The sequence below is a fragment of the Trichosurus vulpecula genome, chromosome 5 (assembly GCF_011100635.1).
Source record: "Trichosurus vulpecula isolate mTriVul1 chromosome 5, mTriVul1.pri, whole genome shotgun sequence".
NCBI lineage: Eukaryota > Metazoa > Chordata > Mammalia > Diprotodontia > Phalangeridae > Trichosurus > Trichosurus vulpecula.
Window position 1 is genome coordinate 92,792,841 of NC_050577.1, and position 25,606 is coordinate 92,818,446.

Consider the following 25,606-nt stretch of genomic DNA (forward strand, 5'->3'; position numbering starts at 1 on the left):
TTTCTTGTATGCAGCCATCATCATACTTGTGACCCACTAAGTTTGTGCTCAGAATTCAGTTGTTTTTCCATACAAAGTGCTGTCAAAATAGGTTTTCCCCTGTCCTGTACTTGGGTAATTTGTTTTAAACTTCCTTGATGGATTTTACATTTAGCTTCTTACATTATCCTATTTAACTTTGATTTTGTGAATTCTGGACCATTGTTTCATCTAGATTGATGGTCTTTTAAGTCTGAGTCAGCAATATTCCTTAGTAATTTTTCTTCCTAGCTAAATGTCATCCATAGATTAGATAGACATGCTCCACTATCTTCACTCACTTAATGAAAATATGGAATAGGACAGGGCCAGAACCAGAGTGGAGATGTCCCTATAAGTAGACAGAGATTCATCATTCTTAGAGTACAGTATGTCCCATCTGCCCCCCTACCCCCATCTCTGTCCTGGAACCTTGTCTATACACGTGTGTGTGTGTGTGTGTGTGTGATCTCATCAGTCACAGGTTCAGTATGTCTGTACCAGTGGCTCCCAAATCTATATCATTAGCCCCAAAGTCTTTCTTGAACTCTAGTCATCACTACTCACATGTCCATAGGCATCTTGAACTCAACATGCCAGAAATGAAGCCTTCTCTTTCCCCCACCACCTTGCCATCCTCCATCCAATCAACCCCTTCTCCACATTTTCCTGTACCTAAAAAAGAATAGTATCAGAAAAATTGAGGTGTTTTAACAGAGAAGATTAGAGGAAGGAGGCGGTACCTGAACTGAGCTTTAAAGGAAGACAAGGATTCAAGAGTCCTACAGGAATTCAGGAATCCTAGTCCTACAGGAGAACTCGTGTGAATGCAGTAAGGCAGGGAATCATTAATTTTCTCATTTGGTTTGTACATAGAAATCCTTAAGAGAAATAGTAGAAAAATGAGCCTGGAAAAGGTGGTGGTACCTAGACAGTAGAGGGCCTTAAAGTTCAGGTTAAGAAGTTTGTATTTAACCCTATAAGCAATGGAGACCCACTTCAGAGAAGTAGTAATTGTTAGACCTATGCTTTAGGAAGAGGAATAAACTGTTTCTTATGAGTAGAGAGAAGGGAAAACATGGCAATGTTACATAGGTAGAAATGGCCTGAATTCATTTAAGGAGATGAGGGAGAGGGTTAAGGATGGCTGTAAGGCTCATAATTTCTTCAGTAAGACAGAAAGGAGCAAGAGAAAGGAAATACTGGAGGAAGGGCAGGGCAGGAGGAATAATGAATTCTTTTTTATACATGTGGAGCTCTAGATATCCAGAATTTATCCCAGCAGACATGTGACAGTGCTCTGCTGGAGTTCAGATTAGGCCTATGTGGATTTTGGAGAATGTTACAAAACATATGTTTAATATTATATAATATATAATGTGTGTGTATAAATAGGTCGTTTAGTATATGCATATTTGCAGGGGCATAATGCTTGAATCTGTGGGAGCTGAAATCTCCAAGAGAGCAAGTGTACCAGGAGATCTATGACAGCTTGGGGAAAACACCCGTGATAAGGGCCAGAGGGTATATAAAGACCAACAAAGGATACTGAGCAGTCGACAAGTAAGGGACTTGTGAGGGAGCATTGTCATAGAAGCCAAGGGAGGAAAGAGTGTTCAAGAGAGGACTGGTGAGTGTGAGTTCAAAAGCAAAATTCCCAAAAATTAACATGGGAAAAGCAGTCAGAATAGGTAATTCTTTGAAAGCCAAGAGGGGGTGGCAGCACTGTAAGACAAAAAGCTTAAGACAATTACAGGATAAAGTGAGGCTTTTTTTTTTTAAGATGATGTAGACCTGAATATGCTTATAGGCATCAGGGAACCATGGAGAGAGATGGAACATGAAAAAGAGAAGAACTGAATATTAGGGTCAATTCCTCGGGATACAGGAAGGGACAGGATTGAGGGCACAGGAGAAAGGCCCCCTCTAACTCAGAGGAAGGAATACAGATGGAGCATATCAATGAAGATGTTAAAGGGTGCTGAGGGACAGAGTAGGAGGAAGAGAGCTCCTGACCCATCACCTCTTTTCCAAGTAAAATTGGAGGAAAGAGCCTATGAAGGAGATGTGGATGTAGGGATGTGGTGGGGCTTTGAGGAGGGCAGGAAAGGCATCAAACAGCCCCTGAAGAGAAGTCGGGTGGAGTGATACAACTTCTTCTACCAGCATTGAGGAACTCAGGAGCATGAAGAGATGGCCTATGATAGGGATGATCCAAGTTTTAGCTTTGTCTAGACTACTGCAGCAGCCTCACCGATGCCTGTTTCCAGACCCTCCCCTCACTAATACATCTTCCACACAGGCCCTGCTCAAGAATCTTCAGGGGCTCCGTTTTGCTTCAAGGATAAAACACTAGCCCCTTAGCCTTTAATTTAAAGAGCTTCATCATCTGGCTCCTCCCCACCTTTCTAGAGCCTTGTGAGCTCCGTTGATCTGATCAGCCACGGTCAAACACCTTGTATCTTGACTCCAACACAGTGATGTCATTTTGGTACTAATGAAGGACCAGACAGAACCAATCATCTTTCTAGAGTTGGTTCACATGAAGTTTTCAGCCAAACTGCCAACTTGTTCCTCCCTGCTAGGTGCCTTCAAGCATATTTCTGCACTGCTCCCTCTTCCTTTTAGAAATCTCAGCTTTCTGCATCCAAGCACCTGACTGAACCTTTCTTTGTTCTTATTCTAAACATAACTTTTTCGATTTAAAAAAAAAAAACTAAACTAAACCTGTAATTTGATTGTAAGCTCCTTTAGGGCAAGGAGTAAATTTTTTCTCTTTTGTGCCTGGCACTTAGCAAATGTTTATTGGATGAATTAATTTCTTGGGTTTGGGGAGCTGCTGGAGTGGAAGTTCCTTTAGTAATGAAGATTAGTACCAGCTAGAGAGTTGCTTGGGGGCAAAGAGGTCTTGTTACTACCTCCCCCAGGTCACTGACCCAGCCTGTGTTGGGTAGAGAGAAGACTTCAACCTTGGTCTGCCCTATCTCTGAGGCAAATTCTCTATTTACTTTCTTTTTAGCTAAGATTTTTTTTATTGCCTCCCATCCCTCTTAAACCATGTTTTTTTGGGACCGTGGCAACAGGATCATCCTCTACCCTATGTTCTCTGAACATTCTAAAATTTGCTTTCATAAAAATCTATGGATATCGCTAACTCCAAGATTATCTGATCACTTTTCCCCACAATTCCTCTATCACCAACCAGTTCTTTCTTGAGGCCAGAATTAAATCTGCTTTCTTGTTTCCTCCACATCAGAGGTGTCAAACCCAAGAAGGCTTATAGCAACTGTAGCTGGCAGGGATCCTTATGAAGTGGCCCTGTTTATATTTGACTTTGACATCACTGCTCTACATTATAAATATCATCTAGACAAAATTCACACAATTTCATTGTCACCCTAGAAAGTTATATTTCAAAGTCATTGTCAGTATCTGAAGACCTGAATGTTAGAGTAAAATCCGTGTTAACAGAAGGAAACCCATCTTCTAGTCTCAAAAACTAGTGATACTAAGAACACATCTATCCATAGACAAGTTTGTACAAAAGGCCAGTCCTGCAAATTAAGAAATCCTGGCTTGAGAAATGTTGAATCAGTGCCTTGGGGAGAGGGGATATTCCTAGATCCAGCTCCTTCAAAATCAGATCTGGTTGAGTCAGTTTTCTGTGTTCCTTTTCAAGGTTTCCATAGAAACATATCAAAGAGAAGCCCAAAGGAGCAAGTCTTAAACAATGCTTTCTTCTATGTTTTATTTGACTTTGGGGTGAGGGGTACCCTTACTTATAATGATGATTTCTTACACTCTCTTTCTCCTGGGCAGCTTTGTTATGATTATAAGTTTGATTTTGAAGATGACCAGCACAAGATTCCATGTCACTGTGGAGCTGTAAACTGCCGAAAATGGATGAACTAGAATGCATTCCTTGCTATCTCAGAGGGCTGCTTGACCCTAGGAAGACATGATTCAACACACAATTGAATTTTGTGAACAGAAAAGGTTTTTTATGTTTGTTTGTTGTATGATTTAAAATGGCTACTGGGAGTTGTGCTTCCTACAGTCCTTGGGTTAAGAAGCACCAGAAGGAAGCTGGCTCAAGCAGACTTCCCAAAGCTAAACTACAGATGGTCCAGCACCTTTGCTTTTGAGCTTCTTGAGGAGAAACTTTGACTGGGGTAAAGAGCCGATGGCTGCCCTGCTTCGTGGCAGGGGAGAGGTAGGAGGGGGGGGGGCCCTCCTATGAATGTAAGACTGAAATCACCAGCGAAAGGGAGATGTCCAAAGTGCTGGCCACAGCCTTATTTGATAAAGGGGCAGGCCCTCTAATTAAAAGAAAATTTTAAATAAAGTAGACACCACTGAACAAGGAATGTACTGAAATGACTTCCTTAGGGATAGAGCTAAGGGATAATAACTTGCACTAAAATACATTTAAAATACTTGATTCCATGAGTCAGTTTATTGTAGTTTTTGATTTCTGTAAAATAAGAGAAACTTTTTGTATTTATTATTGAATAAGTGAATGAAGCTATTTTTAAAAAACAAAGTTAGAAAAAAGCCAAGCTGCTGCTGTTACCTGCAGAACTAACAAACCCTGTTACTTTGTACAAATGTGTAAATATTTTGAGAAGAAAATTACAGTATAAAAAATAGTTATTGACCAAATGCTACCAGGCTCTGCAGCAGCTCGGGTGCTTATAAATGTTGATAGGGATGTTCCAATATGATCTTGTGTTACTAAACATGCCATTATAACAATTATGTAATAACCAAAATTTCAAGTTAAAAAAAAAAGCTTTTTTTTGTTGGTTTGTTTTTCTAGAGGCCTAACTGTGTGACCTATTAGTACGTCGTTGTCTTGTACACGTTAAGGCTGTTAGAAAGACAAGCTCACTCACACACTATGACTACAACTTTTCTAGATATTTTAGTAATTGAGATTAATTTTTTTCATATTATATTGTTGCATCCCTACTTCAGTCAGGTTTTTTTGTGTGTGTGCTTACAATTTGTGATAACTGTGAATAACTGCTTAAAAAAAAATCCAACCGAAGCTGAACTTTTCCCCCCCAGCAAAAAAAGTAGTTTTGATTAGGTCATTGGTTCAGACCACAGTGAATCATGTAAACATAATAGGATCATGTAGAAAGGGAGTTTAAAACCTTAGCCCAAAGCTTTCTATTTAAGGTAAAAGGCATTTAAAAGAAAAAAAAAACAAATTATGCTTGCAGCTGCAGGACTCTGGCAACAGGGGTTTGGAAAATGTAATTTAAAGATGTGTTTGTATGGACTGTTTTTGTTTACATTTCTTTTTTAAAAAAAAAATAAACACTGTTTGTGTTTGCTTGTAGAAACTTAATCAGCATTTTGAACCAGGTTAGCTTTTTATTTTATACTTAAAATTCTGGTACTGACACTTCACAGGCTAAGTATAAAATGAAGTTTTTTTTTGTGTGCACAATTAAAATGGACTGTAAAACTGTTAGTATATCAGTGATACAGTTCTAAACTTGTAATGTATATGGCATGATGTATTTTTATCTTACAGAATAAATCAATTGTATATATTTTTCTCTTGATAAATAGCTGTATGAAATTGTTTCTTGAATATTTTTCTTCTCTTGTACAATATTCCAACATCCTACCAGTATTTGTCTTACGGGATTTTTTTTTTCTGTTCTGTATAATAGTACCTAATGTTGGCAAAAAAAAAATTTTTGAATTTTTTGAAGTATACAGAGTGTTATGGGTTTTGGAATTTGTGGAAACAGATTTAGAGGATCAGCATTTACAAATAAAATATTTTACGTCTATAATGGCTGCTTCACATTTCCCTTTGAAGACATCCCACAAATCTGTCTTCTTTATCAGTGCTTCTGATGTTTTGCTGGTTCAGCTTCAGAGTAATCTTTAGGGTGGTGGAAACAGCCCCATTTTTCTCTTCAAAGATAACTGATTCAAATTGTCTAAGACTAAGACTTGTACTCTCCTTCAAAAGAATTTTAAAAGTAAGATCCAAGCTTGCATTTTTCCTCCCTGCTTCTTTTTAGGCATTTTGCTCATAGATGAATTTGAAATCAGTAACTTCTATTCCTTTCTCAAGTCTAGGAATGTCTATTTAACTGATAGGTTTTTATTTTTAGTTTCTTGACTATTACGTGGACTAGACTCTACTGAATTTGAACCCAATTCTTTATTTTTTGGGAAAATGGGGCAGGCAAACAGTTTGGGGGAAAAAACATTTTCGTGGGGGGAAGAGTGGTATATTTCATTGAAATGGTAGTCACATATTAGAACTGCTTGGGAGCACTGAGATATTTATTAATAAGTGACTTACATGTCTAAGTTTGGATTTGATTCTGGGTCTTCCTGACTCTGAAGCCAGTTCACTAACCGATGTAACTTGGTACCACTAAGTCTTCTGCATCTATTTTCCAAGTAAAGATTCTCCTCTTTTGCTCCACTCAACAAACCTTAGGATGCTTTGTGCTCAATTCCAGCCTATTCACTATGAGATGGATTTCATTCAATTGTCCTTTTCGTCAGTGGCAATCACCAGTAGCAATTAAAATGACCAAGCAGGAGTGGAGCCTGATGAGACCACGGCCTGAGCCTGCAGCAGCTTTCTGAGAACCATTTCACCTAATCTTTGACTCAGTGTTGCTTAGCAAAAGCCCCAGCTCAGAATCTTAAGCCATGCAGGAGATTGCCAGTCAAGCGTAAGAAATAAAATGTTCCTCTGGGGAATGGGTGAATGGTGTTTGTGGCAAATAGCTAACAGCAATAAACCAGACCAGAAGCAGTATTTTGGTCACGTATCCCATGCTAGAGTGACAGTCAGGCTGGGATGAACTCTGAAAGCTATCAGAACAGCCTTTGGGCAGGGTTCCTTTAGACTGTTTAACAGGCCCTAGAGCTTCCAAGATCCAGGAGGATTGGATTTTTAACAAATTTGGAAAATACTCAACATGTTTCTTTCCTTTCCCCCTTTGTGCCAATGAAGCTAGGCATCTAGGTGGGCCAAAATCAACACCTTGGCATGGATTCTGAAAATTAACATTAAAGTCTGGTTTTGGTTCTCAGTCAAATTCCAACTGAATTTATTTAGATCCCCTACCATCCATATAATGATCATTTTTTTGGTTGGGACCTATGGTTTCATTTGTATATGGTGCTAAGTGAAGAAATTCCCTCTACCTATGTAAATTGGCAACTGTTCTGCTACTTATAATCCTGAAGAGTAACCTAGGGCATATATGATTATCGTAATTAAAATTTTAAGCTGCAGTGTGATGTTATAAAGTCCAGTACATAGAATATCTGAATTCAAATTCTGTTGCTGACTTCCTTCAAGTACCAATTAAAATCCCACCTTCGGAAGCCTTTCCTGATCCCCCATAAGTGCCTTACCTCTCTTAATTATTTCCAATTTACCCTGCAAATAACTGTATTGTATATAGTGTTTGCATATTGTCTTCCACCTTAGACTGTGAGCTTGAGAACAGGGTCTATAGTTTATCTTTGTATCTCCAGCCCCTGGCATAAAGGAAGCAGTTATTCAGTCCTGTCTGACAAGAATCTTTGTGACCCCATTTAGGGTTTTCTTGGCAAAGATGCTGAAGTGGTTTGCCATTTCATTCCCAGCTCATTTGATGAGGAAACTGAGGCAAACAGGGGTAAGTGACTTGCTCTGGGTCACCAGATAGTAAGTGTCTCAGACCACATTTGAACTCAGGAAGATGAGTCTTCCTGACTCCAGGCCCAGCACTCTGTCCTCTGTGCCATCTGGCTGTCCAAAGGAGACTTGAGTTTTTATGACCCTGGGCAAGTCTTCTCACCTCTCAGTGGGCTGAAAGTTAAAGATGCTCATAAATTGCTGATCTGCACCTTCACAGGGAATTTCCTATACCAAATCACAGATTCAGACTGGTTCCCCTTCTCCCAAGGGGGAAAAAATCCACCTGAAGACTGACATTTTATGCAGTTCTCTAAGGTTTACAAAATGTTTTCATTTCCTTCATAAATCAATCCCTGCTTTTAGACACGATGAGGTATGTGCCCCTTTAGATGACCGCAGAATGAGAACGCCACTTTATGAAGCACAGGAAGTCCTGGAGAAGGGGCTTTCACCTGTTCTGACACCTGCTCCATACTGGCCAGCTACCAGTTTGTTTAGTCTGATAAGCTTTTTCCTACTGCCTCACCAGTACTCTGCTGTTCCTGTACTGTGTGTAGTTTCATTCATTATCAAAAGGGGGGCTTTTTGGGCCCCACTGAGCATGAGAAAGTACAAACTTTAAAACTCAAATCTGTTCATTCTGCTCCTCATGAATATCTGGTTTGGTGGGAAAGGAATGAGAGAGAAAACTTTGGATTATATGTGGATTTCATTTCTCCTCCCATGGAGTATTTTCTGATTTTTCCCATTTTGCGGCAGGGCGAGTTACTAAAAACTAATAGTTTCAAGAAATTTTAAGAAAAAGAGAAAACTATAATCAGGTTGAAAAGGATACTGGACCTTCTGCTGGCTTCAGTATTCTTCAGTTTGCTGCCCCCAGAGAAGATGTATCAGAGATGAGCGAGCCTTATCTAGGCCTGCAGAAAGAGACCGTGTTTCTTAACTTACCAAAGTGTTTTGAAATGCATCATTGGAGCACAGAAGTCAGCTACTAATCCTGTTATGTTACGTTGCAGAAAGGATTCTTGCTTTAGATAGAAGGTTGGATAAAATGACACCTAAGGCAACTTCCAATTAATTCTGCACTCTAAGATTATATGAAAATATCTTATAATGAATGATCCAGAAAGCTCTACTAAATCTAGATAAAAGTGATTTCATATGATTGTCCAACTAGGGAATATCCTAGCCAACCCTCTTCTTCAGAAAAGGACCTCCAGAAGGTGGCTTGGAACACACATTCTTGTGCTTCAAAAGAGGTAGGTGCCTAGCTATAAAGACATTTTGAAACTGATTGTTTCACTACTCTCAACTTTTATCTTTAAATATTGCTATGTGATGACCAACCTCACTCCTCCATATGGATGGATTACTGTTGAAACAGACCACTAGTTGGACCTCGCACTGAAAACTCCCATAAGGCACTGTCTTCTGCTCAGTCCAATGGTATATCTTTGAAAAGTAACCCCTGAAGAATCTATTTACCAGTTTTCCTTCCATAGCGCTATTTCTATTATTGGGTAACCTGCCCTATACTATGAAAGACAATTACGGAATTGAATAAGTCTTTAGTCAACATATAATCATAAATTAATTCCCACATTTCTGGCAAAGAGATAGTAAAAGTGACAGAATTTATTTGAAGGCTCTCTTCCTTTAAATGGAAAACATACTACTGAGCCAAATATAACCCAGATAGGGTTAGTGTTCAAAGGTAGGATGTCAGACTCTTTCTATCAAGAACAGTTGTTATTGATGCTTAACTACTGCTCAGGCAGAATGCTGCTAGGAAAACTAGTTAGAACTTCTTCTAACTAGGTACTTAACAACTATGAGCAGCACTGTAGCTATAACCTCCCTGAATGTCCATTGTCACTGCTGCTCTAGGCCCAGGGTACGCTCTTGACCCAGATTTGCTCCCAAGTGAATTCTATAAAACTTGACCATTTCTGAATTTGTACTTAATGTCTTCCATGGGACTCAGTATCTTGTCTTCAGTAGTATATTAAGGCTCTAATAAAAGTGAACTAATCAGCAAATCATTTAAGCCACTGACTATAAAAAAGTGCTTCTTACTTGTCTTGCCTGAGCAACACAGACTATGCAGAAACCCTGAACTAGGAGGAAAGATAAGAGCAAACAAAAAGCCTAATGGATAAACAAAATTTATTATAAATGTAGATATCATAATTAAGCAAAATAAATTGGTAATAGTACCTTTCTCTTTAAATACAGATCTACAAATGCCACTGAAGTTAAAAAGAACATGTTATTCAAACCACCTATAGCAATTTATCTACCTAAGATATGATGAAAGAAATTTTAAAACAGCTCTAGAAAATCAACTTTTCCAAGGAACAAAAGAAACCATGTTATGTCTAGATCAGTTAAAACCATTGTTTTTAAAAATCAACTAAAATGAGGCATGACTCTAAAGAAAGCAAGAAACATACTGTTTTCTTGGCTTTTGTTTTTAAATCTCAGTTTAAAAACCAAAACCTAATTTTTCTTTGTGAATGGGAAATTTCTATTAATATTTCAAAAAGAATGTGTTGTCTCTTACTGAATTGCACTTCTTCATATACTACAGGCATCTTAGGGAACTCTGGCCTTTGACACAATTCCTCATTTCTGTCCACCTCCCCAGAAGTCTCTAGAGTTAAAATGAGGAAAGTAATAAAGTAATTCCTCTAGAAGACAGTGCAAGTCAGGAATAGCAGCTAAGGACTTGGTTTGTATCCTCAGTCAACTCTCTGAAGCATCACTCCAGTCAGGCATGGAGGAACCCAAAGCACCATGACTTCCTCCTTCAGTGTCTTCATCTTAGCTCTCCAAATACCACTGCTGTGGGGAGGAGCCATCACAGATTGCCATAGCAACATAGCCTTTCCGACTCAACGGATCAACCACCTTCAGGCACTGCCCAACTGATACCTGGTAGAGCCGACTGTTTTTCTGAAAGAAAATGGTAGGAAGAAACAGCACCAATTATTTGCTTCTACATGTGAAGAAAAGCAAAATAGCCTGTCTCAAAAGGGATGACATTTCAGGTTCTAGTCAATAAACATTAAAGTACCTGATATGCAGGCCCAACTTCAAGAAGTATTGGAAATACAGACTACACAAATACAGAGTCAAAGGCCCCTAGCCTCAGTTTCCTTGTGGGGCAGAAAGATGATAACATCTATTTTAAGGGGTTGCTATGATGAAAGCACTTTGTAAATCCTAAATAAATAAAAGCTATTGTTATCCTACTATCAAAAAACACCCTAAGACCCCAGTGAGGCCAGATCCTTACCCCCAGTATCCATTGCTGGGATCCTCCTGACCCATGGCACTTCATGAGCCTTGGTGGGTCAGATGAACGAGTTTCTGACATATCCAAGCAAAGGAGATTGTTTAAAATCAATTCATGTTCTTCATTATAAATCCAGACCTGGAAACAAAGAATTAAAAACTTAAGTTTGTTCCTCATTCAAGAATTCACTACTTGAGAATGTTTATCTTTTACCAACAAAAGATAAGGATGACTATGTCAGTTCAAATGTCCTCCATGAAAATAGGAATGAGATCTAATTTAGAGCACACAGTACCACGGCACCAGTCACCTTTCAGACGTCTCCGACTCAACCTGCCCAAAGCATAATTCATCTCTCCCTAGAAACCCTCCCTTATTCCTAACTTCCATTTTGCCATCAAGGGCATAACCAACCTCTCAGTCACCCCGAAAACTGAAGTATCCTCTTTACTCTCTCAAAATGATTTTTTAAAGCACAGCTCTGGCAACTCCCTATTACTTCCAATCAAATAGAAAGTCCTCTATTTAGCACTTAAAGGTCTTCTAGGACCCTTCCTACCTACCTTTTCAGTTGTCTTTGTTGTACTCCTCTCCACACACAGTATGACTCAGTTATACTGGACTACTTCAGGATCAGTAACTCTTATATCCTGGCTGTCCCTCAAGGATGGAATGTTCTTCCTCACCTCTCATATGATTATTGACACACACTAGAATGTGTGCTCATTAAGGGCAGGAATTGTTTTTGCCTATCTTTGTATCCCCACTGTTTAGCACTGATAAAAAGTAAATGCATAATTATGTTTCTACCGCTTCTCACTCAAAAACACTGAATTACTCCCTCCCACTTCCAGATAAAGGCCAAAGTTCTTAACGTGGCAGATACTTAAAAACTATGTGTTAGCTGACTGATCAAGCTGCTAGAGGGAGAGGTATAAATAGTAGGAAAATAGAAGCATCTTCCAAATAGTGGTGAAAAAAGCAAAATTATGCCATGCTTATGATTTCCTAAGATAGCATCCTAGAAAATCAAAAGAGACACTGAAACAATTACAACATCAATAAAGGAGCAGGGTATGAACAAAATCCACAAAATCAGCCGAACTAGGAGGAAATGACAAATTCCATCCAAAATAAGAAAATGAACTGAATATCTAGGAATGGACCTAGCAAGAAATTCAGGGCTTACATAAAAAGAAGTACAAAATACTACAAACATAAAGGAATTGAAGTATCCATTGGTCATGGTGGGATCATTGTAATAAACAGTGATATTAGCTAAATGAATTTACAGATTTAGTATTATACCAATATAATCACCCCAGGCTTACTTTGTGGAACATGGGGCGGCAGGTAGGATGGGGGTAGTAGAGAGAGAACCAGTATTCACTGAAGTGCAAAATGTCAAGAATTTTTTAAATAAATCATTAAAAATGGCAATAAGTGGAACCATGCTTTTACCAGACCTCACAAGACATAAAACAATAATCACCCAAACTATTTGGTACTAATTTTTACACACACACGGAAAATCTACCTACTGGATAAGAAATGCTGGATAAGCAGAGAAGGACTCTCAAATTATAAATGGTCAATGTTTATGAACAAGCAGTTCAAGAAAAGAAATCCAAACTCTCATTTTTAAAATGTTTTAAATCATAATAATTAGAGAAATGAAAGTGAAGTAATTCTCAGGATCCACTTCACAGCCATCAGATTGGAAATGTTTCTTAAAAAAGGAAAATGACAAATATTGTAGGGACTGAGGGTAAACACGTATATTGACACTTTCTTGGATTGGTCCAGGCAAAATGCTAATGGAACGCTCAAAAGTTACAAAATCGTGCATACCCTCTGACCCAGCAATGTCAATTATAGGCTCACACCTGACTGAGGAAAAGCACCAAGGAATACAACAATATTTATAGCAGACAAATCTTTTTGTAGTGGCAAAGAACTGGAAACTAATGGGATGCCCATCTACTGAGGAATGGGCACACAGAAGAAATGACAGAAGGAATAGTTTCAAAGAAACCTAGAAAGCTGATGCAAGGTAACCAAAGCCAGGAGAACAATGTATACTGTAACATTAAAAATAAATAACTTAAAAAGACTTCAACTCTGATCGATGCAATGACCAATCACGATTCATCTCAAAGAGCCGGTGACAATGAAGAACGCTACCTACCTCCTCACGGGAAGGTTATGAACTAAATACACAGAAAGCACAGGGTTAATGTTTTGCTTGACTGTATATTTCTTATAAAATTTTTGTTACTCTTTTTGGGAGGTGGGAGGGGAAAGAAAATGTTTAATTGCACAAAATAAATGTTTATCTTAAGAAGAAAACTTAGAAATCAAGTGGGCAAAAAATAAGTTCCAAATAGAAATAGCAGCCTAAATAGAAATGTTCCCATTTTTCTTTAAAAAAAAATTAAAGGAGAGAGTTATTTTTCATAGCTATGACTAGGGTATAAGTTCATAATTAAACAAGGGATAGAAGTACAGCCAAAAGATAAAATAGAAAATTCTTATATACAATTATAAAACTTTTACACAAACAAATCATTGAATTTCAGTAAGAGGAGTGAGAAGAGTCTTTGCATCCAATGTCTCTGCTAAAACAATCCAACTGAACAAGCACTTAAGACCCTCTGATGTGCCATACAACATCAAACCACACGTGGATCAGAAACATATGGGGACTTAACAAAGTTAGCCAAGTAATTTTCAAAATACAAAACACAAACTATAAACAACCATGTGATAAGATACTCTAAATCACAAAAAGGGGAAATATAAGTTAAAACAACTCTGAGGTTTATTCTCATACCTAACAAATTTGCTGACATGATAAACACTGGAAATAGTCACTACTGGAAGTGCTATGAAAAAGGTCCCCCAAATAACCCAAATTGTCAGAGAAGTACTTTTTCTTGTAGCAAAAGCCATGGAAACACACAGTAGGTACCCACTAGAGAACGGGTGAACCAATCATGACTACATGAATGTAACAGACTAGTGAGCCATTAGGAAGGAGGAATATGAGGAATTTAGAGAAATGTGATTATGTGAACTCAAATACAAAGCAAAGAAAGCAAGGCCAGAATAACAATGCAGAACATGATTTCAATAATGTAAGATGAAAATAATTAAAATTTTGTTTACAGGAAACCAAGAAATGAACCCCTGCCTGCTCTGATAGAGAGGCAGAATATAAAAAACGGAGTCAAATATTCCATATCGGATGTAGTTAACAGATACAGCACGGTTAGTTTTCACTTTGTCAGATCATTTGAACTGGATGAACCAAGCTTTTGTAGTTTCCTTTAGGGAGTCACTATCCCTATGAACCAAATGGATACTGAAAGGATTTTAACATTCTTTTTATTTTTGCTATGGGAGTTAAGGGAGAAGCAACTTGGTACCATGAACTGAAAGTTAAACTTGGAGTTAAGACCTGGGCTCAAGTCTTCTCTCTAACACAAACTGATGCTGTCACCCTGGACAAGTCACTAAAACACTCAGTGACCCAGGCTGCTCTGTAGTTGTGAAAAGTTGTATGTAAAGAGGGAGTTTCTTTAGTGAGAGCTGCTTATGCCAATTATATCACAAATCTAGTCAAAAACAAGGACTGAACCATGTTCTGAGGAAAATGCACATGATCATTCCTATCGCATATATGCTACTCAGTCGCCATTTAACTATACATGTAACAATGCTCATAAAATAGAAAGACCTAGAAAAGGCACCAAACCAAATTCTGATTGCCGTTTTTTCTAGCCCAGAGAAGCTTAGTTCAGTAAATGTCTGACGTTTTAGTGAGACAGATGGAGACATCTGAAGGTCTAAGGAAGGCTAGACACTCTACATGCTCGTAGGGGTAAGATGATACATGTAGCCCCTCCCTCAGAATTCTGTTGTGATCAGGGGTCACAGAGGAAGTCTAATTATACAGAGGGCCTGGGAGGGATTGCTGTGTTCTGCTGATCTTGTATGAGTCTATACAACAAGGAGGAACAAGTGGAGGGGAGGAGTCGTGAAACATCTGAACCTCATTCTCATCCGAATTATTCAAAGGAAAGAAGAATACACACAGGCAGATATGAGCACAGAAATAACATTTTGCCCAGAAGGAAGGCAGTAAAGGAGAAGAAGGAAATAAGCACTTATATAGCACCTAATATATTCCAGGCACTGGGTTAATAAGCCCTTAATCACAACAACCCTATGAGATAAGAGGCTATTGGTACACCCATTTTATAGCTGAGAAAATGAAGGCAAAAGGGTTAAGTGACCTGCCCAGGGCCACAGAGCCGGTAAGTGTGTTAGGCCATAAATGACCTCTAGTCAAGAGCTCCATCTACTGAAATAAGAGAGAGGATAGAAAAGCAAAACAATCTCCAGAAGAGGGAATGGAAAGAAAAAGAAAAGGAAAAGTTTAAGAGGATAGCTTTCAGGGAAAATGCATTGCAATCATCATTGTGATGTGAATGGCATGAACTCACCAACAATGTGGAAACAGAGAGTGGAATGGCTTAGAAACCAGAATCCAACAACATGCTGTGTACAAGAAGCACATCTGAAACTGAGACACACAATGATAAACAATGGCCTAGAGCAGAATCCATTATGCTTCAGCTGAAGTCAAAAAAAAAAGGCAGGGGTTGCGATCATGATCTTAGATAAAATAAACCTAATTCTAAGAGATTAGCATGGAAACTACATTTTGCTAAAAGGTACCAGTACTAAACATGCATGATAAGTTATCTAAATTCTTAGAGAAAAAGTTAATGTGTTCCAAGAAGACGTAAGACCATGAAACTATAATAGTGGAACTATTACAGTGGCATCTAAGGTGGTGCATTAGATAGAGCACCAGCCCTAGGGTCAGGAAGATGCATCTTCCTGAGTACAAATCTGGCCGCAGGCAGCTATGAGACCCTGGGCAAGTCATTTAACTTTGCCTCAAATTTTCCCATGTGTAAAATGAGCTGTAGAAGGAAATGGCAAACCACTCCAGTATCTCTGCCAACAAAACCACAGAGTCATGAAGAGTCAGACAGGACTGAAACAACTGAACAACAACAAGAGAAGTAAGAAAAAGTATAAACAAGCTCAAATTGTATTTTTAACACAATAATTGTCAAAACTTTGAATAAAAAGAAAATTAGATAAATGATACTAAGGAGAACCAATAGAAAATAACCTACTGTTTGTTAAACCTAAGATTATAAATTATCTGAGTCAGTTAATCAGTAAATAAGCATTAATTAATCACTTACTGTATTCCAGGCCTTGTGCTAAGTGTTAGGGATACATAGAAAGGAAAAAAACAGTCCTGCAATTGGTGAGCTTAAATTCTACTGGGGAAAACAACCTGTAAAAAATAGGTATATACAAGATGCATACAAAATAGATGAGAGGCAATCTAAAGGGAGAAGGTATTAGCTATTGGAGGGATGTGGGAAAACCCTCCTGCAGAAGGTGGGAGTTGAGCTGAGTGTTGGAGAAAGCAAGGGGAATTAAGAGAGCATTCCAGGCACAAGGAACAACCACTGAGAAAGCCCAGAAATAGGACACGGAGCACCACGTTCAACAAACTGCAACTAGCTCAATGAGTGGATCATTGCAAGAGAGTAAAGTGTAAAAAGAAAGCCAGGAACAGGCCACGCTCCAGCAAACAGAAGTCTCTATTTGATCCCAGAGCCACAAAGGAGCCAATGAAGTTCAATGAACACAGGGGTAATAGGAACAAGACCTACACTTTAGAAAAACCACCTTGACATCTAAGTGGAAGAAGAACTGCAGTGAGGAGAGACTTGTGGCAGGGAGACCAACCAGCAGGATAATGCAATAGGATCAAGGTGTGAATGAGGTTTAACCCTGACTTGTAGAAAGTAAACCGATTTGGCAGAAATTAGGCCTTAAACCGTATCTCACAATAACTCCAAAATGGGCCTATAACTTAACTAGAAAAGATCACCTCATTTAAAAAAAAAAAAAAGATCAGAGACTGGAAGAAGATAATCTGTCATTACTATGGCTGGGGAGGTGGTAGAGTTAGTGAATTCTTAACCAAACAAAGGAGAGAGGTGGTTATAAAAGGCAAAAGAAATTTCTGATTGAACAAAATGTAAAGGCATTTTGTACTAGCAAAAGGGAATAAGAGAAACTGTCAAATGGAAAATATTCTTTTGCACAAAGTGTCACTGAGAGCACTGACAAAAGTCTAATATTCATACTCTACAAGGAACTGACACAAACACATAAGAACAAGAGCTATTCCCCAATAGGTAAACGGTCAAAGGAGATAGATAGACAATTTTCTAGAAAAGAATCGCAAATTACAAAAGACCATGAAAACATGCTTCACATCCTGAAGGAGAGCCACATATTAAAACCATCCTGAGGTTTTACTACACAACTTGTAAATTTGCAAAAATGACAACAACAAAAAACAATAGCCAATGTTATAGGAAGACAGACAACACTAAGATAGTGCTGGTAAAGCTGGTAAATGATCCAGGTGCTCTGGGTGATAACTTGAAATTATGTAAAACAAGTGCCTTTGACCCAGTGACCCCACTATCAGCCACACAGACCAACAGCTCTAAGTTTCGATGTATACCCAAATTAATTCATAGCTGTAATGTTTTTGGTCACCAAACTGGAAACGAAATGGATATGGCTAAATAAACTGTAGGATAGGAATGTAATGAAATACTGTTATATGACAATAAATGGGAATTCAAAGAAATAAGGGAAGATTTGTATTAGCTAGAGCAGAAAGATGCATAACCTTAGAATAACTGCACTATGACTATAACAACGTAAATGAAAATATAAAAAGCAGCCACACTGAGTAACTCCATAAACTCCAGCAGCTCCATAGAAACACTTCTGCTTAGCATTAAAAACTTCATAACCCAGTCCCATGATTCCTTGCCAGTCCTGCTTCCCATTTTTCTGCTCCATAAACTCTGGTCCAACCCAACAGGCCTTCCTGCTATTCCTCCTTTCTCTGCCTTTGTATTGACTGTCTCCAAATGCCTGGAACGTAATCTTTCCTCATTCTATGCCCTGAAAACCCAGCTCAAATGCCACCTTTTGTATAGGTCTTCTCCTGGTTCCACCTGCTGTAAATGTCTCCTCCCAGAACATGGTAGCTGTTTAATAACTGTAAATTGATTTACTAATTTAATGATTACCTAAAAAAAGACAGTGGCAGTTAGTTGGTATAATGGATAGAACACTGGGCCTGCAGTCAGCAAGACTCATCTTCCCAAGTTCAAATGCAGCCTCAGACACTTACTAGCTATGTGACCCTGGACAAATCACTTAACTGTTTGCCTCAGTTTCCTCATCTGTAAAATGAGCTGGAGAAGGAAATGGCAAACTACTCCAATATCTTTGCCAAGAAAACACCAAATGGAGTTATGAAGAACTGGACACTGAAACAACTGAACAACAACAAAGTAATAATGACCCAAGAAAGAGATAACAAAATATACTTCACACCTTTCAGTAGAGAGGCAGAGGGAACTAGGAGGGAGTATCGCATGCACTGTCACATACATTAAAAGATGACCCATCACTCACCTGATTGGGATCACTGTAATCACACACCTTAAGGACTACTAGTCCTCCTTTCTGACTTGGGTGACCCTGAGCAGCCAAACATTTATTGGTTTGAAGGTGATAGAGCTATAAAAGAAAACAAAAGAGTTGTTACTGAAGTCTCCCAAAATTACTCTAGGGTAGCAAGAGACAGAGAGGAAGACTAATGGTAACCAAGAGGCCAGGAGATGATGTAACAAGAGGATCTGGACAGGGCAATAAATATGATCAAACCTCAGAAGAGGAAAGTGTCTTGAGTGATAATGGCAGCAGGATAGTCTGGATGTGAGGGTAAGGAACAAGGAGTATTCCTATGTCTTCTTCTGGACCACAGCTTCCAGAGAAAGAAGACTATTACTGGAAAGGACGGCCAGAGATGCAGTGGTTTTGGAATGAGTCAAGATTCCATTAGCACATAAAGATGGAAAGAGGGTGAAAAGATCCAGAATAAAAAGGCAGAGGTTAACAAGAAAACAGATCAGGCTTCTAGGGGGCATAATGTTAGTTGCCATAGGTGTGGAAGCTTGTTAATGCTTTTTAAACTTCTAAATAAATTTCATCTACTCTCTTCCCTTCAGCCACACGTATAAATCCTTCCACAAACTGTACCAGGATAGAAAAAAAAGGAGACATATGAAGTACTGTCAGTGACAAACTAAAAACTAAAAGGATGCCCATCCATTGGGGACCTGCTGGTATATAAATGTAATAGAATAGTATTGTACCATAAGAAACAATGAAATCAGTGGTTTCAGAAAAACATGGGGAGACCTGTATAAACCCATACACAGTAAGAGGATCAGAACCAGGAGAACAATTTATTCAATAACACCACCACCGTAAAAACAAACAACCTGGAAAGATTTAAGAGCCTCGAACAATGCACTGTTCAGCCAAAACGGGAAACACTGGAATAGCATATTTTTTTAATCCAATCAATCCCCAATGTTAATTGTGTGAGACTCAGTTCTTCTTGTACTTAAATTTCAGCAGTTAGTTGGTATAACTGCAGATGAAACTCCCACGCAAAGGGTTAATGAAAGATCAAGACATTTTGGAGCTATCTAGAATACTATTCCTGGCATCCGGTGGGGGACTTTCACACAAAACTATGAAAATGGAGTCACTTTTTTAATACTGTCTACAGTAACTTTAAATGGAATTTCTCTATCTCTTGCTGTTGGGCTTTGTTAGTAATGCATAGGAATGCCAGGATTTATGTGGGTTTATTTTATATCCTGCAACTTTACTAAAGTTGTTTATTATTTCAAGTAGCTTTTTACTTGATTCTCTAGGATTCTCTAAGTAAATCATCATATCATTTGCAAAAAGTGATAATTTAGTTTCTTCCTTGCCTATTCTAATTCCTTCAATTTCTTTTTCTTCTCTTATTGCTACTGCTAACATTTCAAGTACCAAATTGTATAGCAGGGGTGATAATAGACATCCTTGTTTCACCCAGGATCTTACTGGGAATGCATCTAGCTTATCCCCATTACATATAATGCTTGTGGATGGTTTTAGGTAGATACTATTTAAATTTTAAGGAAGACTCTTTCTATTCCTATACTTTCTAGTGTTTTTAATAGGAATGGGTGTTGTATTTTGGGAGTCTATCTGCCAAGACAACCCAGGGCCTATATGAACACAATTACAAAACACTTCTCACACAAATACAGTCAGATCTAAATAAACGGAGTAACATCACTTGCTCGTGCTTAGGCCGAGCTAATATAATAAAAATGACAATTTTACCTAAATTAATTTACTTATTCAGTGCTGTACCAATCAAACTACCAAAAATAATTTTACAGAGCTGGATAAAATAATAACAAAATTCATTTGGAAGAACAAAAGGTCCACAATATCTAAGGAATTAATGAAAAGAAATGCTAGGTAAGGTGGCCTAGCCATACCAGTTACCAAACTGTAGTATAAAGCAGCAGTCATCAAAACTACCTGGTACTGGCTAAGAAACAGAGGATCAGTGGAATAGGTTAGGTACACAAGACGCAGTAGTCAATGACTATAGCAGTCTACTCTTTGATAAACCCAAAGAATCCAGCTTTTGGGCTAAGAATTCACTATTCCACAAAAACTGCTGGGAAAATTGGAAAATGGTAGGGCAGAAACTGGGCATAGACCAATATCTTACACCATACACCAAAATAAAGTCAAAATGATTTCATGATTTAGAAATAAATGCTGATACTACACGCAATTTGGGAGAGCATGGAATAGTTTACCTATTAGATCTATGGGAAAGGGAAGAATTCATGACCCAACAAGAGATAGAGAGCATTGCAAGATGCAAAATGGATAATTTTGATTATGGTAAACTGAAAAGGTTTTGTCTAAACAAAGCCAATGTAACAAAGATTAAGAGGGAAGCAGAAAATTGGGAGAAAATCTTTACAACCAATGTCTCTGATAAAGGCCTCATATCTAAAATATATAGGGAACTGAGCCACATTTATAGGAATAAAAGTCATTCCCCAATTGAGAAATGGTCAAAGGATATGAACAGGCAGTTTTCAGAGGAAGAAATTAAAGATATCTATAAGCATATGAAAAAATGCTCTAAATCACTATTGATTAGAGAAAGGGAAATCAAAACAACTCTTAGGTACCACATCTCTCTTGTCAGATTGGCTAACATGACAAAACAGGAAAATGTTAAATGCTGGAGAGGATGTGGGAAATGGAGCTGTATGTACAAAAATATTTATAGCAGCTCTTTTTGTGGTAGCAAGAATTGGAAATCAAGGGGATGCCCATCAATTGGGGAATGGCTGAACAAGTTGTGGCATATCAAGGTAATGGAATACAATTGTGCTATAAGAAATGGGGAAGATATGGACTTCATAATAACCTGGAAAGACCTACATGATCTGATGCTGAGCGAGTGGAGCAGAACCAGGAGAACATTGTACACAACCACAGATACATTGATTCTGTGATAACTACCTTTGATAGACTTGGCTCTTCTCAGCAATACAAGGTGCAAAGACAGCTCCAAAGGACTCATGATGGAGCGAGCTACATTCAGAGAAACAACTGTGGAGTCTGAATGCAGACTGAGGCAAACTGTTTGCTCTTTTTTTTTCTTCTTTTTTGGTTTTCTTTCTTCTCTCTCATGAGTCATTCCATTGGCCATAATTCTTTACACCTTGACTATTGTGTAAATAAGTTTAATGCGAAGGTTTATGTAGAACATCTATCAGACTACATGCCATCATGGGGGTGGAGGGAGGGAAAGGAAGAAAATTTGAAACTCAAGAACACACAGAACTGAATGTTGTAAACTAAAAATAAAAAATCTAATTTAAAAAAAAAAGAAAGAAAATGGAGTCCCTTACCCGTCCACGTTGCAGAATTTTGGGTCGTTTGGGGCCCCTGTTAATAAAAACAGGTTGTTGTGGTTTGGCATTGGGCCCAGAGAGCTGCATCTCGGGATAGATATTATCCAAATACCATTTAAATGATTTGCAGCCCAGTTTTTTCCTCAATTCAACACGTTCACTGATGTTTCCATAGCTTTTGAGCTTCAGCTCAGGTCTCAAGGAAAAATACTGCTCCTAAGTTGGAAAAAAAAAAAAAAGACCAAATTCCTCCTTGATATCAATTCAGCAATTGTATTTCAGTTTTAAATAGCAATTTAAGATAGCCTCTTTTAATTGTAAGTTGGGAGAATAGTCAACTAGCAAATCATAACTCCATATGTCAATACATTTTGAACCTCTACCAAAATCCTTTTCTAATGCCTCATGACAACATAAAGGTAATCTTAGGTTCTCAAAGGCTATGTAAACAGAATTCAGAAATGTTTCTACTTTCCAAAGACCATTCCAGGTAATTACAGAGCTACTCTATATCAGAAGTCTGGCCAACAGGTAAGAAATTTTGGAGATAGTGCCAATCCAAAAACCAAATAAAAATATATGGTAATTCTCAGTTCTATGCCAGGCAATTTGCACCTCAGCAGTGATGGTGATCAAATGGAAAGGAGAGAGAGGATGTTGTTAGTCAATAAATATTATTTTAACTACTGGTACACTTATATCCAATGACCAATAGACTTCTACATTGGTGGAGGAATTGAACCACACACTTACTGGCAGTCTTACTATCAATGAAACCAGAAGCAAGCTCGTAATACCTCTAAGAGAATTAGCTGTCACGGCAATAGCACAGCACTCAGGAGGCTGTTGCAATGACCTAGATGTCCAAATAAGGATCGCAGTTGTGTGAGGAGAAAGAAGGAAGGGATCAGACGGAAAGGATGTTGAGGAGGAAGACAGAAAAAGTTTAGGAACTGCTTGGATGTGTGGGGTCAACGGAGAGTGAGGGTCCAGGATGATGCTGAGGTTACAAACCTCAGGAGCTGAAAGGATGGTAGTATTTTCAACAGAAATAGAACAGTTTAGGAGATGAGAAGGTTTGGCTGGGGATCATGAGTTCAGTTTTGGATGTACTGAGTTGGGGGCATCTCTGGGATGTCAGAAGAGGGGCATATGCAAAGGGAACCAGAGTAACAAGATTTCTTCTCTACCTTCGACTTCAGAGTGGAAAGCTGTTTGATCTTGAAATCTCTTTCCACCTCTGATGGATATTTCTACTACAGTTTGGCTTCTTGTGTGAGCTTTCCCTACTGTATACCGTAAGGCTTCCTAGCCACCTTCCACAGAACCAAAACTCATGGAAGTCTCATATCCAAATATTCAGCCCACATATCCAATCAAGCGTCCAGCCTTGCCATTTCTACCTCCACAGTCCTCTTCTGCCTTGGCCACTTCCCCTGCCTGGAATGCACTCCTTCCTTACCTCAAGCTCTTTCTTCAATATGCAGCTCAAGTCCTCTCTTCTGCATGAAGCCTTTTTTGATTCCCCAACCACTGGTGCCCTCCCCCTCCCCCACCAAAAACACCTTCTATTTCACTGCATCCTACATATTTGCATTTTTTCAACCACATATATTTATGGACTCATCAAGTCCCCATCAAATGTAAACTCACTCCAAGGAAGGGACTGTGCCCCAGCACTTAGCTCAATGTTTGGCATAGAGTAAGTCCTTAAGAAATACTTCTTGATTGACCGACTAATTGGGAGTCATTTGCATAGAAAGGATAATTGAAGCCACAGGAATAGGTGAAATCACTGGTAAGAGTGTTGAGAGGGAAAGTAAAAGGTTCCAGAACAAAGTTTTGAGGTACATTCATAGTTGGGGGATAGGGGTGTGCTATAAAGACTGAGGCATAATAGTATTAAATACTGAAGTCAAGAAGCATGAGCATTGAGAATTGTTATTTTAACACAATTCTTAGTAACAACCCTTGACTTTATTTCTACCTCAATCCCACCCCAAAGTTTTCTCAAGGTATAACATAAGCTCTCATAATTATTTTTCACAGAGGAAAAAAAACCCTTTCCATGACACAAAACAAAACATTAAAATTTTTAAAATCAGCAAAACATAAATTAATAAAGTTCATTAAAATTCAAAGAGGGCAAGGTAACTAATACTAACTCATGCAACTCTGGACAAATGAGAGCAGCAAAAAGGCATCGGAACAATCACTACGTTAAGACAGTGTGGTGCCGTGGAAAGAGTATGAGGTCTGAATCCAAAGGACATGCTGCTAAACCCTGGCTCTGCCACTGTGTGACCTTCAACAAATCACACACCCTCTCTATGCCTCAATTTCCCCATCTCTCTGGTCTCTTTCAACTATATATCTTTGATCCTATGATCTCTTATTCTTGCAAAACAAGAAATGTAATTCTCACCTTATACTCATCCAACCAAACATGTGCCAATCGTAAAGAGTTATGTGTCATGGTGTCCTGTCCTTCAGGAGATCCATATGGACGCCTTTTCCGGAAAATGTGTCCCACTCTAGAGCAAGGGATGATGAAGAGCTTGCCCCCACACATCCAGATCTAAATAAAAACCAAAGATAAGTTGGCATGTCTTTACTAGTTTTATGCAATTAGTATAGTAATTTCCTTATTTTTGATTCATTTTGTATTAAATCAACAGACGCTTCTCAGTAAGTCAAACAAACTCTACTCAAACAAACCTTCTACAAAGCACATTCCCTGAAAAACAGTAAGCAGAAACTCCAAACAACATGACTGCTGTGGTTTTACACCTCCCGTATACTCTTGAGTCCAGTGTTTCTGGAAAATATGGCAACTCAAAAAGACAAATTCAAGGGACCCCATTAACAGTCCTTAACAAGATAAAGTGAACCAAAGAACACTTTCCAGGTCATCAGGGCAAACAAAGTAATCCTTAAAAAAATGGAGAAAGGAAGTGAAAGCAGAGAAGAAAAAGAATCTGAAAATACAGAAGGAAATCCAAGTCTATGTCAAGAAACTGAAACATGGAAAAAGGTGACAGAGGAAGAAGGACTAAAGCCATTAGAGGTCAAAAGATATGAACAAACAGTTCTCAAAAGAAGAACTGCAAACTATTAACAACCATATGAAAGGATGTTCCAAAACACCATTGACAGAAATGCAAAAACAACCCTGAGGTTTCAGCTCATACCCAGAAAATTGGAAAAGATGATAAAAGATGCCAACAATTAATGTTGCAGGGTATGGAAAAAAACGGGCCCACTCATACAACGTTGGTAGAACTGCAGCACAAGTTGTGAAGTAGCACAACCATTATGGAAAGCAATCTGTAATTATGCAAATAAGGAGACTAAAGTATCCATACCCTCTAAGCCAGATCCCACTGACAGCCTCCATATAAACCAAAATACTTATAGCAGCACTTTTTTGTGGTACCCACTGCTCAGGGAACAGCTAAACAAACGATGGTACATGAATGTGATGGAATGTTACTGTGCCTTAAAAAAGGATGAATATGATGAATACCAATGAATACATGAACTGATGCAAAGTGAAGTAGACAGAACAAAGAAAACAACATTCACAAAGACCACAACAATGTAAACTGGAAATAACAACCATAAAACAATAAA

At 38.4% G+C, this 25,606-nt stretch overlaps 2 protein-coding genes across 6 annotated transcripts in view; one reads left to right on the forward strand and one right to left on the reverse strand.

Annotated features, from left to right (window-relative positions):
- KMT2C (lysine methyltransferase 2C) overlaps window positions 1-5,598 on the forward strand; it is a 297,401-nt gene extending 291,803 nt beyond the window's left edge. For all 4 annotated transcript variants that reach the window (XM_036759103.1, XM_036759101.1, XM_036759102.1 and 1 more), the window contains one exon: window positions 3,838-5,598. In XM_036759103.1, the coding sequence (XP_036614998.1) occupies window positions 3,838-3,930 (93 nt within the window). In that variant the 3' untranslated portion in view covers window positions 3,931-5,598. The remainder of the gene's footprint in view (window positions 1-3,837) is intronic.
- Window positions 5,599-9,840: 4,242 nt separating this feature from the next.
- Window positions 9,841-25,606, reverse strand: part of GALNT11 (polypeptide N-acetylgalactosaminyltransferase 11) — a 70,311-nt gene continuing 54,545 nt past the window's right edge. Inside the window, exons 8-12 of one of the 2 annotated variants that reach the window (XM_036761854.1) lie at window positions 24,399-24,551; window positions 21,971-22,189; window positions 18,594-18,698; window positions 10,992-11,129; window positions 9,841-10,648 (exon numbers count right to left, since the gene is read on the reverse strand). In XM_036761854.1, the coding sequence (XP_036617749.1) occupies window positions 10,517-10,648; window positions 10,992-11,129; window positions 18,594-18,698; window positions 21,971-22,189; window positions 24,399-24,551 (747 nt within the window). In that variant the 3' untranslated portion in view covers window positions 9,841-10,516. Of the gene's footprint in view, window positions 10,649-10,991; window positions 11,130-18,593; window positions 18,699-21,970; window positions 22,190-24,398; window positions 24,552-25,606 lie in introns of those variants that run through there. The other variant, XM_036761855.1, reaches the window with a different exon arrangement.